Source organism: Cryptomeria japonica, chromosome 6, assembly GCF_030272615.1.
Source record: "Cryptomeria japonica chromosome 6, Sugi_1.0, whole genome shotgun sequence".
In the NCBI taxonomy this organism is placed as follows: Eukaryota; Viridiplantae; Streptophyta; class Pinopsida; order Cupressales; family Cupressaceae; genus Cryptomeria; species Cryptomeria japonica.
In genome coordinates, this window is record NC_081410.1 from 326,124,955 (window position 1) to 326,141,410 (window position 16,456).

Consider the following 16,456-nt stretch of genomic DNA (forward strand, 5'->3'; position numbering starts at 1 on the left):
AAGTGAATGAGGAAGTCTAATGTAAGATCTATAAAAGATGTGTTTGGTAGGGGGGTAGAGGGTGGACAAACATCAAAAGGTAAATCATGGGAAGATATCTCCAGGTCTGGACTATATACATGGGCACAAGGACTAGAAAAATGAGCAGTGAAAGTACGTACTAGGTTCACAAAAGAAATGTAAAACAAACAAGATAAAGCAAACCACTATAATACTATACCACTTAATTGAAGCCATAATTAACCAATCAATAAGGTTTCATTCTCCAAATACTCATAATTAGCAAATGAGAAAGATTTGACTTGTAAAGAAGCATCTGTGGAATCATCAATATCATGATGTAGCAAGTTGTCACTAAGAGTAATAGTGTCATCATAATGTGCATGGAGGTAATGAAGCATGAATAGCCACCTTACGGGGAACCAAAGTATTATCTTCACAATGTATGGTATCACTAGTGAAAAGAACATCATGATTAGCCATGGGGGTCACATGAGATATTAAAGTATTATCATGTCATGCCATTAGGTGGAACATAAGGTATCATACATAGATCACTATCACAAGGTGTATCATCAAAGTAGCTTGTGTCTATGCCAATGAATATAGAGATATCAAGACATGTAAAAGGGGTATCCTTGCAAGGTGTGATGCCATAAATAGAACAAATATGCTTCCAAGGTATAACATCACAAGTCAAGACCCCTAGATGTATCAAGTGCATATTGGAATGAAGCAGTCACTATGTCACTATTCTAGGCCACACAAGAAGATCATCATAAAGCACTGTCAGATAAGAAGTGATCTTGGTAAGAGAGAGAAGACACTCTTGATAAGACAGCGTATCATAAATGCTGATATCAGAAAATCAGGTCTGAAAATGAAACCGTAAGTGTCAAATTAGATAGAGGTGGGTAGGGTGTGTGGAAGCATAATGTGGTTGTGAACCACAACTCCTAGAAAACAATAAAGCTAAGAATAAGAAGCATGGATATAACAAAGGGATATAAACCTAAATCAGATCTGAAATTGATAAAGCAATCAGAACAGGAAAGAAAAAAAACACAAAACAAAACAAAACAAAAGAAACCAAACCAAACCAAAACAAAACAAAACAGATATCAAATGCTAAAAGAAGGATAAACCCTAAAACAAAATTCGTGGTAGTCCTAAGAGAGGATTACTGCACCAAAAATGTAAATCCTAATCCTAAAATGAAGCAAAAGACCTTTTAGTTTCCACTTTATCTTTTGTTTCTTTTCTGCACTTTGACCGTTAAATTTCTTCCTCTTAGAGATAAATGTAAATCCTAAAATGAACATTTATTTCGAAGTATGAACACTCAACCATGCATAAAGATTAAATATTTAGACACGAAAGGTTTCATCTTAATTTCTTAGTGCATTATCCCTCCTTGGCATGCATACTCTAGGGGAATTTGCAAAATAGACAAAAGATGTGTGATGATTAGCTTTTGTCACCCAAAAAAAAAGCACTACTACAAGTTGATTCACGTATGTATGAAAATGTGTGTGTGTGTGTGTGTGTGTGTGAGAGAGAGAGAGAGAGAGAGAGAGAGAGAGAAGGGTTATTGCAATATTGTGCCTCGTGTGGAAGTAGTAAAGTGATGACACTTTAGGTACAACCATGTCATATGCTCAATATTTGTTGGAGCATGGTAACAGGTCTCTATATAGCATAAGTTTCTACCTGAAGTCTAAACATAGTAACAATATATGCTCCCCCCAATTGGTTGCATACAATGTTTACACGGGTTTAGAGGAGAGGAAATGCATGAAAATTAAATGTAATCTGAGATTTAAGCATGTTAGTAAATAAATCATGTGAAATCAAGGAATAAATGTCAAATAACATCATGTGAGAAACAAATAAGACATGCCGAATGATAAATATGTAAATAATATGGATTGCAAATAATCACGAGGTAACATGAATTTATCTCTAGTAAAGGAAAATATGGAAAGGTAGTCCTACAAAGTGAGTTAATGATCATAAAAGAACAAATAACATGAGGAAAAGCATATGACCCTAGTGTGGCTCCATGCACATGGTGAAACATGTAGGCACAAAATGGTGTAAGGGTGATGTCCCCAATGATAAGATAGCTCTAGGAACATGACTAGGCATGCAAGCAAAACAATATAGTTAAGTGGAAGGCAGGATACCTGCCCCCCATCTCAGCCTTCTTTGTCCCAACAATATAATAGGAAAACTCTAGGATTATGATAAATCAATGAAAGCACAATTTAGAATGGGGAAAGGCATTATGCCCCCTAGTGTAATAAGGTAGCTCTAGTAGCGTGGTAAGGAAATGAAGGCACAATGCATAATGGGAAAGGCATGATGCCTCCACAATCTAGTAGGATATCTCTAGAAGTGTGAAAGGACAATGTAGTACATGTAATGGCAACATAAAATATAGGAAGGGGTATGGTAGCTTAAGATCAAACTAGGCTTAATGGTATGATAAGCATCAAGATGGTGTAAACATCATAGGCATGTGTTCAAAGCATGGTGTGGGAAGGATCATAGTTTCACAAATAGATAAGCACAATAGCATAAGCAAATAAAGTTGGAATGATCATACTATCAAGTATAAGGACACAAGGTAAAGTGGGGATTTTAGCAGGGAATGATCATAATAACAAGTTTAAGGACACAAAAGGTAAAGTAGGAATTTTAGCAGGAATGATCAAACTATCAAGTATAGGACACACAAGGTAAAGTAGGAATTAGTAGGGAATGATCAATCTAAGTGATGAACATGAGCAAACAAAAAGTAAGGCATGCAAGGACAACAATAGGTGAGGAAGATGCAAACAAGGAAGTATTCCCCCAAGTGAGGGAAGGAAAACATGAAACATGAAATAGATTGTGAAATGGCATGTAAAACATGACAAACAAGGCATAATCTAAAAGATCAAAGTGCAAAAAAGAAGCAAAAGACAAAGGGGAAACTAAAAATATAGGCATATAAATATATAATCTATGGTAACGACCATGAATCATCAAACAAATCTAGGAAGATCATCATCCTTCAAAAGATCATCTTCCCAAAATGTGTCATCATTGATTTTTGCATTTTCTTTTTCATGACTTGTTTCTTGTATCACATATCTTGTTGATAATTTATTGTAATTTTTACAGACACATTAATTATTGGTTGCACATTATGTGGATTCTCTTTTATTTCATGTGCAACCTCAAAATAGGGTGCACTATGGTGAACAGATCAATCCCTTGACGTACACAATTTGCTTTCATATGATGATATGGGCTCATGAGTATGCCTAATGCTTATCTTCTCTTTATCTATAAGATGTTGAGCTTTATGCTTGAACGCAATGTATCTATTTGTAGAATGTCTATGTGGGTGATGATAGGAACAAAAATACTTAGCTTTATGTGGTGCAAGCTTGGAGTTATTCATTGGTTTGACAAGAGGTAAGGCAATGGGATTGTGGTTCAAGAGTCTTTCTAATATCACGTGTCGATGTTCTTTCAATGTAGTGAATTCTCTAAATTGCTTTTGTTTGAGAAACATGTCATGATTATTATGAAGGTATTTCCCCTTTGCTTCCATTTTCCGAAAGTGACAACGATGTTGACTTCAAAAGTTGAAGTGGAACATTTGAAGGGTAAAATACTGAAGATCAATGCACTTACAGCCAGGTGATTATCATGGAGTGTCAAACCAGTGGATTCATTAAGTTTATCCTAATGGCTTCTTCTTTGCAATGATTTCATGGAGACCTTGGTACAAGCACCAAAGCTATCACTCCTTGCAATAATATTAGTTTTCAATAGATGCGGTACATTTGAATAGAGAAGAAAAGGAAACTGCGTGATGCAACCTTCGAACAAAAGGAATGAGTTTTGCATAGAAAATATACCAACCAGAACCTAGCCAATTGAAACAAATCACAAACTTTGAATTCTAAATACACAGAGCAAACATTACAAAATTTGAATTTCTAGAAGTGCATATGTGCTCTTCTGTACCTAATTTCATAGACACCAAGATTCACAAGATAAAAACATCACCAAACAAGGTCAACAGAATTCTATAATTAAAAAAGTTCTCAAATATGACAATCATTTAATTTGGAGTTACAGGGTACACAACTTTGTTTAATCAAGATTTGTGCTAACACTACCTTGTAGGTTGATTCAGCTGTCACTCGGATGCTTTATGCCACCCAATACTTTTTCAGCAGGGAGGCAATTCCAGAAGGTAAAAAAAATCCTGAATGAACACCTAAAGTGAGCATTTCCCCCCTTTTTTAAAGTTCCTAAAAAAGCTTATAAGCCCAATGCAACTGGCAAGTGTGTAGCTCAATTTCCCAACCTTTGCCAGCTTTCTCCATGCTAGATCACATGCAAAATTGTGGAAGCACAAACAAGGTACATGGAGCTGTTTTGAGTTTATTTTAATTTCTTTTGTTCTAGGCTGCCTTTACTTGAGGCTTTTTTTTTTAATCAGTATAGGCAGAGCCAAGAGATTCATATTAAGAATAAAAAGTTGTTTTTTTACAAAATTTATACAAAAAAGGTCCTTGCTGACCAGGATGATGGCTAAACCACGAAACAATTTTAGCTACCATAAGCAAATTGATTCAGATCTCTAATCTTATCTTCATCATTAGACATTTTCAGATCAACATGATCTGAACTGTTATCTAGAACATCGTCAACTGTAGAAAATTACATATAATAGCTCAACCCAGAGGGTTCCAAGCAATAAACCAGAACTTAATCATATAGTTATAGATAAAATGATATAGAAAACTCAAAAACCTCAAATAGAGATTGAAATTTCCAAAACTGGCTTGATCCAGCTTGAAAAAATGGCAGGGGCCCAGTCAGCTATCCAGCCAAAGTTGAAGCCATCCCAGAAAATTGTGACAATTCTGCACTTGGGCTGTGTTGTGACGTTTTCACACATCGCCCCATTGCAAATGGGGACCCTTGCTTTTTTGCTTTTTAGGGTTTGTTTTTTTAGGTCTTTTAGGGTTTTGTTAGTTAGCCTTTGCATTTATGAGTGCTGTCGGGGAGATCAATAGGATAGCAGGTCCTGCTGGAGTGAAGTCCTAATCCTGAAATTTGGCTAAGTCTGAAAGTCCTGATCCTGAAATTTGGCTAAGTCTGGGATGTCCTGATCCTGAAACTTGACTAAGTCTGGAAATTGAAAAACCTCCAAAAACTAGATTTTGCTATATAACTCCTGGAGGTCTGAAACCACTCTCAAACATCCTGAAAGTATATATGGAATATAACTTAAAGTATAAGTGACATTTCCTTCTCACTTATACTTAAATGTTATATTCCATAAAAATTATCCTGATAGAGAGTTCAAAAAGTCAAATTTCGTTCCTGTCCTTCACTGAGGATCCAGAGCGAAAAGCGCTCCTGTCCCTCTCCAAGGGTCCAAGGCGAATCGCTCATGTCCCTCACCAAGGGTCCAGAGTGAAAAGCCTTAGTGGAGTCATTCCTGACCTTGTTTGGACAAATTGAGACATCAAAGGCATGAAGGAGGACGTAATCAACCCATTGAAGATAGTTTTGAAAGTTAACAAGGCATAAATGAGCTCATAAAGGCCAGGGCGCTCCTGTCCCTCTCCAAGGGACCAGAGCGATTTTCCCTCAAGACAAGTTTTTGGCAAAAGGAAGGCAAAGTTTCGCGTTTGAGGTGGGTGAAGGAAGATGCAATCGATCCGTTGAAGATAATTTTCGAAGCTAGCAAAACACAAGTGAGCTTATAAATGCAAAATCGCTCCTGTCCCTCTCCCAGGGACCAGGGCGAAAAACACATTAGCTAACCTTCCTCTCCAAATTCGGACGAATCCAAGTCAAGACGCAAGGTCAAAATGATGTTTAAAAGGTTTCACGGAGGAATGAAGTAACAAAGGCCATCAAGTTGATGAAAAGTGGCTAGGGCGCTCCTGTCCCTCACCAAGGGACCTGAGCGAAATTTTCAAAATACTTAATTACCTAGCATTGTGAAATACTATTTCTTGCTTCTAGGACTCAAGATGAAGGGGGGAATGATATTCTACGTCTAGAAAGTGATTCAAGGTTGATACGATCAAGAATTTGTGCAATAAACTAAAAGGTGCTCCTGTCCTTTAGTCAAGGACCAAGGCGATATTCATTAAAAGAATCATTTCCTTCCAAGACCACGCCAAGGCAAGGTTGTGCAAAGTCAGAAATGCCTTTAAGTAGATGGTGAACAAAGAAATTACCCCAAGAATCAATAATCTTAGGCTCAAATACAAAAATCGCTGCTGTCCTTCACTGGAGGACCAGGGCGAAAATCCTTAGAAGAGCTCGTTTTGTCTTGAGAGGGCAAATTGAACATGCATAGGACGAGCAATAATGACCATTGCCTACCTCACAACTTGCATTGGTGATTGGAAAAGACAAAAACAAAGGGCAAAAGGCAAAATCGCTCCTGTCCCTCACCAAGGGACCAGGGCGAAAATGGTTCTAAGGAGCATTCGTTCCAAAAATTGAATAGATCAAACTCAAGATTTCAAGTAAAATGCCATTTTGGACGTCCAGGATGAAGTGTTGAACATGAAAAACAAGAATTGCAAGGCTAAAGTGTAAGGGCACTCCTGTCCCTCTCCCAGGGACCAGAGCGATCTTGTTGATGTCCATTATCTTGCCATGCCTAGGTGCCAATATCATCTATGACACATTAAATGCCAATTTCGATAAAACCTTGAAATATTTTTGAAATTAAATTGACATTTAATAAGTGCGCAAAACATTTAATAATTAATTTATGCCTTTAAAAAATCGAAATTTTAATTATAAAGGCATTTAAAATTAATTATTATTAATTTAAAAATAAAATTGGGGCGCTTGGGGTATTATTTAATGTTTTTATAAAGTCGGCCTCTTCTTTTATTAAATTTTTATTTATTTTCCAAGTCGGCCTATGGGAAATTGCAATGGTAAGCGCCTATATAGTGGGGGTATCTTGAACGATGTTAATCCATCATTCACTCATTCACTCAAGTGCGATTTGGAGAAGAGCAACAAGGTGCGAAATTTGGTCTAGGAAGGAGCGATTTTTGTTGAAGGCCAGAGGTGGAGCGAATTTTCCTCAAGGCGTTGAAGGCTAGAGGTGGTGAAGTTGATAGAAGAAGCACATTTTGAAGACTTCGATCGACATTTTGCCTAGCAAGCTTGCTTAATTTTGCATCTTTTCTTAGATTTAGTTCTCAAGTGGAGGTATGGCGAGATTCTCCAAGTCTCAATTTTGAATTTTGAATTTTGAATTTCAAGTGGCTTAGTTAAATTTAGGAAATGATAATTCAAAGATTTATCATGAGGTTTCCTAATTTAAAACTTAAATCCTCTTTCTAGTCTATATTTCCACGTTGCAAAACATGTTACTAATTTTGAAATGTTGTGTAGGTATCAAGATGGCGACTCCCAAACTCGAAGGATCTACAAGTCGGAAGGCTCTCATCAAAGAAAATCAAGCCAGATCAAGGATGATCAAGCAAGGACAAGGACGACCTTCTTCGATCCAGCCTGGCAAGGACAAGGGCGACCTCCTCCAGCCTAGCATCGACAAGGACGGTCTTCTTTGGACTAACGTCATCAAGGGCGACTTCTCCAATCCAGTATTCCAAGGTGAGGTACATCAATCGTCCTGCACATCAAGGACACAAGAAGTTAGAACAAGGGTTCGTTGAAGAAGCAGATAGTTCCAGATGAATTAATTAAAGCTAGCTTCTCAACAACATCAAGTTGAATATCTACCAAGTTACAAGTGTCAGACGAGGTGGCATCCTAGTCATCACTTCTCCAATCAGTGTGGTCCACCTCAGCATGTCCAGATTCAATGTACCTAACTCATGGAAGGTGGCACAAACTCTGATGTACCTACCCAAGCTATCCATTGGTGGAATTTTCTAGAGAGGACATGTGTCCAAGCAATACAATTTTATCATTGGTCAGGCATTAAATGTTATGTAATGGTTGTAACAAACCCTAATTAGGGTTTTCATTGTTGAATCTTGGCCATTAATCTCGAATTGATCTAAGCCGTCGAATTGTATTGAGGGCACTATATAAGCCCTGGCATTTCATTTTGTAAAGGCAATAGTTAGAGGGAGTTAGTAAGCAGTTGGAAGTATTAGAATAGCAATTAGAGTAGAGTAGAGAGAGAAGGCAAAGATTGTTGCCAAGATGTTGTTGTAAAAGACTTGTAACTTCATTGAAGAAATGGTGAAATTTATGGGTCGATTCGACAATTTGCATGGTCTTTATACTTCTCATATTTGATTTCATGTTATTAGATGAGTGGAAGAAATGTGCTTGATTGATGGTGAAATTCGTATATCCATACTACTAGCAGTTTGTTGATTGCAGACTTGCCTTGCGTAGTCAACTGGAATCGTTCAGCTTAAGCCTAACTTCAATTATCGCTTCTTCATTGATATGCACCAGCGTGATGGTGTCTATGCCTGCAGTGATGATTTGAACATCATAAAGCTTTCCTTCGAAGATCGCACTAGCCTTGTGGAGATGGTCCAGCGATGTCAAAACAAGACTTAGTTAGAATTTCATCAAAGATCAATCATTGCTCCTACATTCTTAGTGTTAGGATTTGATCTTTTCCTCGCCCATCGTCTTTTTTCCTTTTTTCAAGTCAAAGCTAATAAGAGCCTGTGTTCCAGCAATATTCAAAGCAGATCAGACGTTCAATCATCAAATGTAAGTCCCCTTGTGATTCCAGCAAATCACATCATACCACAGAGAGCTTATCCACACGTAGAGACCCTACATACAAGAACCTTGAAGTCATCCCGATTGATCCTTTTTCGCGACATCTTCAGCATTCAGAGGCTTTACTCAAGAGAGGATAAGGTACCTTTAGGTATTTTATTCTGTGTATGATTGTGTGCAAAATACACGTCAATAGGCTGGAAAGAGTCTCCTTTGGGACCTTCCTTTCTTTCTTTCTTCTAACTTCCTGCCATTCTTCCTCCTAGAAGGGAGCCTCCTGTGTTGAGCAAAGGGAGACCCCTGAAAGTCCCATGCTCGACACCCCATCCTTGATGGTGTCCTCACTCCTGCTTAAAGAACCTGTCCCGGTCCCAGCCTTTACTTAAGGCTTTTAAACAATACTAAATTTTCTATATCGTTATTTGGTTCCCTTCCATTTTTATTATTTTATTCTTTTCCTTCAAGATAATTTTATTCCCTTAAAAAATTAAATACCATGTTATTTATTAATATATATTATTTTCTTATTATAATAACAATAAATGAAAAGAAAAAAATGTTAAATTCCTATTTACTTTGGGCTAGTTTTTAATGAATGTCGGATTACAACTTCATAATACCTACCAACACACTCTTGTGCTAAGTTTGCTCATGACCTATGTTAACAGGAGCTCACCGATTATTTTGTTCCTATGCAAATATATTTATGCATCTTTCATAGAATAGTGTAATTATTGAAAATGAAACTCAAAGTTCCTAATCTTATTCACACACATGCAACCTAACTACATGTGTCTAGGTGAATGTGTGTTGATTCCATCATGACAAGTTACCTCCACCGGCTATAACCTTTTCCTCGATGATATTCTCTTTCCAATTTGAGAGTCTCCACAATTCCTGTAACACTTGCATAGTTAGTGGTCAGCATGATCGTTCATATCTATGTTTCAAAAATACTCTTAACATAATCAAATTATCTTCCCTAATTGCTTGTTATTAAACATTTTATACAATAATTCAGTGATTAAGCTAGGCTAATTAAATGGGATGTGACATATTGCGTTGCACAGGACTTCTAACATGTTGGAACAAGTATGCCATGAATAAGAGTGGCTGCATGGTTGAACATCACAGCAAAATTAAACAAATTTTAGGTTTTTTTTTTTTTAAATATCAATTAAAATATGTTTCCCAGAAATGTAATTTGGAATAAGGGGATGCACAAATCAGGATTCCTCCTCAAAAAAAGAAACAAAAAAATAATAATTATAAACTATAAAATCTGCAGGATTTTCTGCAGATTCACAGGGAGCAGCCAGTTGGCCCTGGGTTTGCCCACGGGTATACTTAGCCGAACCTTGGGTTAACTGGTTGTGCCCCATCCATACCCACTGTGGACTGGACCATGACCCCAGACGGGGAACAAATTTGACCTGGATCGGGACAGAATCCTAGGTGAAACAGTATCATAGTTGGATGCTTCATTAATCTAGGTTCTAAATGCTAAAACCAGGAAGGTTTTACTAGCTTGCTTTATCTGCATTCGTAGTCCCTTGTCTTTAACATTTGAATATAATAATTAGATGAAGGCCTAAGGAGTGGATATTAGTTGCATATTTTTACTGTTATGGTATTCCGATTGTTCCTGGCATTGGTCAACAGATAGCAGTTGAAGTGTTAATGTTTAGAAAGTTAACTTTTTGCAGTCTACTACAATGGCTTTTGAAGCTTTTGGAGAAAACTGTATAGTACTTTCTTACATCAATATTTTGGATCATAGTCCATGGTTCATCTTCAGAAGGATCACACTTCACGATTCATTCGCCTTATATCATCTTGATGGTGGAACACATGGTGTGATCAGTCAAGTCAGATTTGCAGATGATAAGGACCATAGAATGGAACACTGAGAAGATAGCATGACTGATTCTTCTCCATGACACTTAAAACATACTCGTGATGAACTGTCTATATAGAGCAGAAAATTGCTTCCAAATTGGGACACTTATGCATTCTTTGCATTTAGCAATTTTACCAAGCAAGATATTTTAGGTAACTATGCTATAGCCCTCCCTGACTGAATTAATGCATCAGTTAAACATGGAACATCTGCATCTTTGATTTGTGTGGTCCAGTAGTTAATTGTTCAATCTGCCTTACATTGACCATGCATCAAGCACTTTATATAGGAAACATGTGAGGGGACATTCACTCTCTGTGCACGCCAAGAATAGGGTAAATTGATTGATTGTCAAAAGTTCTAATTCATGACTTCTCAAATGAACTTGCTGAGGAGGTTTATTGCACTCTTGAGGTTGAGGTCAGATTGTAGGAATTGAGTGAGATGTTTCTGGGTTTCTCTAATGTTGGGCTGCTTCTACGTGTGAAGATGTTGGCTTGTATGGAAGTGAAGTGCACTTGCTAATAAACACTTGCAATTATGGAATTCTGTACAACTGTCTCCCCAAACTAGTTGCTGTATGTTCTTGTTTTCTGAATCCGTTTAATCAATAGATTAATGCTCCTCAAAGCTGTAAAATCTCATACTATGTTCTTGGCGTGTTTGTAGGATCCTGACTTGGTAGCTGCACCAAATTGCAGATCTTTAGGGTGGTAGTTTTTAGCTGTAAATTAGTGGCTTCTTTAACTGGATATACTCTGCTTGAGTTGAATGTTAGATCTTGACCATTGGATAGGGATTTCCCACATCTATTATAATCTTTGATGTAAATACAATTATACCATTGGTAATTGCAAAGACACATACTCCCTGTTGACAAATCAAGTAATATATCTGGATTCTGAAGTCAATAAATAGGATTTTGTAATTGACCATGAAGTAATCCCTAATACCCCTAATGAGGCTTGCATTTATGAGCTAAGGTAACGAATCTTAATAAAGGTTATTAATCAGTAAAGCTGGGGCCATGATTTGGTTGAGAAGGATTTCCTAAATAGGAATATAGTTTCTATGGGTTGAAATAGCAATGCAAAGATGCCTCTAGTTGAATTTTGGTAGTGTGAGACGGGAGCTACCCTGAATCTACATGCTGATGTAAAAATATATAGCATGATATATTGGGATTCAAAATTCATTGTAAGAAATGAATGTATAAGTAGCACATATGATTAGTGAAATACTCCATACTTTTATCATACAAACCGTGAAGCAGAAAGGACAACATGTTCTTGTCAAATGATATGGTCAAGTGTAAACGGGTGCTACCCTGAATCCACATGCTGATGTAAAAATATATAACCTGATATATTGGGATTCAAAATTCGTTTTAAGAAATGAATGTATAAGTAGCACATATGATTGGTGAAATACTCTATACTTTCATCATACAAACCGTGAAGCAGAAAGGAAAACATGTTCTAGTCAAATGGTATGGTCAAGTGTAGCCTTATTTTTTTTTTGCACACGTTCATGATTTTTAAATTTGTTTTCCCCTTTTTTTTGACACGTTTAGGTCTGTGAAGGAGTGCTAAAATCAACAGAACAATTAGCATTCAATTTAAGGTTATTATGTTCTAGTAATTTAATGTAAGCAATTATTAGTTTCATTGAGATTTCACTCACGTTCATGGGGATGCAAAGGCACCAATCAATAGAACATAGAATATTTTTTAGTTTCAAAATCACAATGGCAAAATCTCCTTACTGTTCACAATTTTAAAGATAAACGAGTAGACCTGCTTAAAAAGTGATTTGTTTTTGCATCTGGTTTTTAACAGGTTGGGGACTTTGGCCTTGCACGTTGGCAACCTGATGGTGATCTTGCTGTGGAAACCAGAGTTATTGGCACGTTTGGGTCAGTCACTATCAGTTGTATTATTTTTAGCATGTGTTTGAACTTATGGTCTCACATTGGGTATGACTTTAATGAAGGTATTTGGCACCGGAATATGCCCAAAGTGGTCAAATTACCGAGAAAGCAGATGTGTATTCCTTTGGAGTGGTGCTAGTGGAGCTAGTCACAGGCCGCAAAGCTGTAGATATTAATCGACCCAAGGGACAACAATGCCTCACAGAATGGGTTTGTGAATGCTTCGAGTGACTCTATATTCTTAATGCCTGCAAAATCAACATCAAACTTTGTTTGTAAAAAGTGCCTACTAATACCACCAATATATTAAGATTTCTCATTGTATTCTTTCTTTTCTGAATTTCATCCAAGGTATTTCTTGTAATTACGGTGTAGAATTTCTTTGCTCTTCTGGTAAGCAGGCTAGCTAACATATTCCTCATTACTATGGGACATGTACAGGCACGCCCTTTGCTAGAGGAGCATGCTATCTATGCATTGGTGGATCCACGTTTGGGGAACAACTATTCACAAAATGAAGTCTATTGCATGCTTCATGCTGCTTCTCTGTGCATTAGAAAAGATTCTCATTTGAGGCCGAGGATGTCTCAAGTATGTCAAAATTTTATAACCATACAAGGCGGTTTGCAAACCCAAATTTAGACAAACAGTTCTATCTAGACTAATTTGCTACAACAGTGAAAAATTTAATTTTTATTGTAGTAGTGGTAGAGCAACAGGTATATCAGCTGTACTGAATTTCACATGTATGAGACGAGTTCTGATCGGTGTGTTTCAAATTGCTTGGAACAGGTACTTCGAATACTAGAAGGAAACTCAATGATTGATGCGAGTTGTGCTGCAACACCTGCGTACGGTTCTTTGACTTTTGTCAGCAGGACCAGTACATCGAGCGAATACTGTATTAATCAAATTGGAGCTTTCAATCAACCTGTATTAGACCTTAACAGTTCCCTTGACCCTGACTCTATTGTGGACACAAGAGGTAAAATGTCCTTGTTTGGAGAGCCCCACGTGAACAACACAGGCAAATTGTCTTACGAAGCATTAAAAGCAGCTTACAGGAAAAAGGGAAGTTGTGCACGATCTCTTTTGAAGACTAGAAAATAACAGAATCACGAGTATTCATTATTATTTATAGGTGCCGAAAGGCAGGTTTGCTAGTAGCAGGATAAGTGCTGGGAAAACGGAGAATTTTCTATGAGTAAAGTTGATTTTCCACTTTCCTTGAGCACCCAACAGTAGCAGCATATTGTATGTTAATATAGATTTTCTGTTAAAGTAATTTGTTGAGGATAACTGTTGGAGTCAGAAATGTACAAGGTGTAGTAAATACAGGAAGAGTAAGCAAGATTTATTTTCATAACAGGTGTGGCGTTCCTTTGTTGTGCGTTTCCGTGTGTGCCCAGTACAGAGTGATTAAGCGTTGCCAGTGTCGCAGTTGTGGTTTGCATTCTTATCGTATTTGTGCGATGTGGAGCTGGGATATAAATACCCGTCACAGAAGGGAGCAGTATGATATTATTGCCAGTCTTCTATGCGGCCAAGGACTGACGTATAATTTGTTCTGTGGGAATGCTAATGTCAGAATAAAATGTTTAGGAAAGAATTGTATGTTTATACAGAATAAATCAAAGAAAGAATTGGTTGTGCTGATGTGGAGGCGGTCCTCGCTCGGAAACTGCACATGTATATATTTGGTCTCATTTAATTGCATTATTGCACCGTATGCTTACATGCGAAAGTGAGATGTTGCAGGAATTATTAATCGTGCTGCTATTGAGAAAATCATTATAAAATGAAATGTATTTTTGTTTGAACAAAAATTTCCTGTCAACAAAGAATTGTATGCTAGTATAAAAATCTTTGGAGGTCATTTGGTACATGTTTTTTCAAATTAATTAGCGGGTGATTTCTAGATCCCACGGAGTTTAGGATTATTCGAGTGGGGTGGTCTGGTGAATATTTGTAACAGTTTTTTTTTGGTTTCATTTGATCTGGTCCCTGAAGCTCTTTCATGGGACCCAGTCTTACAATTTTTTTTAAATGCAATTAAAATTTGGTACATTATAACAAGAATAAAATGATTTTAATTAATAATAATTGAAAATGATTATAATTTTTTGTTATTATATTATAAATGAATAAGAAAATTTAGCTTTAAGAATAATGATGATTAATTTTGATTCAAAGTAAATTTGAATTTTAAGGTATAAAGAAACAATTGCTTAAACGAGGCTTTGTATAAGATTATCGCGCATTATAGATTGTTTATATGGCCGAGTCAATTCCAAACACAAATATGCTTATTAACCTTTGGCTTAGTTTAGAGTGCTACGAGTTTGTTCAGAATTTGCAGATTTGATTTGGCTCAAATTTTGCGCAAGTATAGTAACTTGTAGAATTGTTTTGGTTCAAATTCGTGTGAATTGATTTGTTTAATAATCGGCAGACTTGATTTTGGCCCGAATTCATGTCAGATGTTTGTTTGGTAATCCATAGAGATTTGATTTGGTTAAATGTGTACCAATTATTAATCTTTGTTTATTTTTAAGGATCGGTGAAGAAATTGTTGGGTCACAACAGTCAAGTTCACTTAGTTTGATCTTTTTGATTGGATCAACTTTATGATCTTGAAAATAGTCAAAGACAATACTTTGCATTTATGCATATGTTCTTCTAGGATGATTGTGTGCTCCCAAGTTCTAGAATGATTGGGTGCTGAATAAGATTCATTCTAGTGTCCCAAAACCACATGTTCCTAGAGTGGTGTTCCTTGTAAGGTGTAGGATTTTGAGTGAATAACTCATCATATAATGTCTAAAATACAAAGATAATAATTGATGGTATAAACGAATATCAAGTTAGCATACAATTGCTAACAAAATAGGTGGGAGTTGACAAATGCTTGTAAATTCAATGTTTTGAATTTTGGGTCAATTTTTTGTGGTGGAAAAAAGTTCTATCTTGAGGACGAAAAAAAAATTGATGTCAAGGTGGAGAATGAATATCTGGATAGAGGATCTTAATAAATAAATAATGTGTAAAAACATGATATAAGATAAACATGTGGGAATATGTGGAGGTGGAGATATGTAAGGGATCAAGGGACAAGATTAATCTTACATAATTTTGCATCATTTGTTGATACTTAATCATATTAAGTCATTCTATGAGCATGAGTTCAATACTAAATGAGAATCGACATGTGCATGTAAATCCCAATGCATTACATTTTGCCCCCATTTTTAGGTGCATGTGATTTATATAATGAACATGAAACTAAGATTCACACACATGCATGAAAGTAAATATTCAAATAAGAAAATGATATCAAAGTTCATGTACGTGATGCATACCACTAGATTTCATCATGTGTTCATTCTTTAGCATGCATACTCCATAAAAAGTTGTATGGAAAAAAATTATAAGAGAGAGAGAGAGAGAGAGAGAGAGAGAGAGAGAGAGAGAGAATAGGTGGTGGTCTTTTAGGTATAGGAGATCAATGCATATTGGGTGCTACCATGTCATATGCTCAAGATCCATTTGGTGTTGGGATAAGGTGACATTAACCTTTAAATCATATGCCATTCATATATCTCCATGTTCCTTGCAAAATGTTCACTAGGACATGAAATATTTAATATTTGTGTCTAATTGCATTTGGGAATGAAAGGTCATGCACTATGTAGAGCTCCCTATATCCACTTGTGATTTAGGCTGAACTAATAGCTTCTATAACTCAGTGATCAACTATCCAATGTTAGCAACCCCTAATGGACTATAGGTTACATGTAAATTGTCAGCCTAGAGACGTATGCTTGAAATGGGTCTACATTTTATGTGCACTATGATTCTAC

General features: G+C 36.5%; 1 protein-coding gene across 2 annotated transcripts in view; it reads left to right on the forward strand.

Moving 5' to 3' along the window:
• The window catches only part of LOC131044166 (protein STRUBBELIG-RECEPTOR FAMILY 3), a 95,859-nt gene extending 81,607 nt beyond the window's left edge, over window positions 1-14,252 (forward strand). The window contains exons 7-10 of one of the 2 annotated variants that reach the window (XM_057977441.2): window positions 12,505-12,581; window positions 12,659-12,806; window positions 13,038-13,187; window positions 13,389-14,252. In XM_057977441.2, the coding sequence (XP_057833424.1) occupies window positions 12,505-12,581; window positions 12,659-12,806; window positions 13,038-13,187; window positions 13,389-13,706 (693 nt within the window). In that variant the 3' untranslated portion in view covers window positions 13,707-14,252. Of the gene's footprint in view, window positions 1-12,504; window positions 12,582-12,658; window positions 12,879-13,037; window positions 13,188-13,388 lie in introns of those variants that run through there. The other variant, XR_009105630.2, reaches the window with a different exon arrangement.
• Window positions 14,253-16,456: the final 2,204 nt, after the last annotated feature.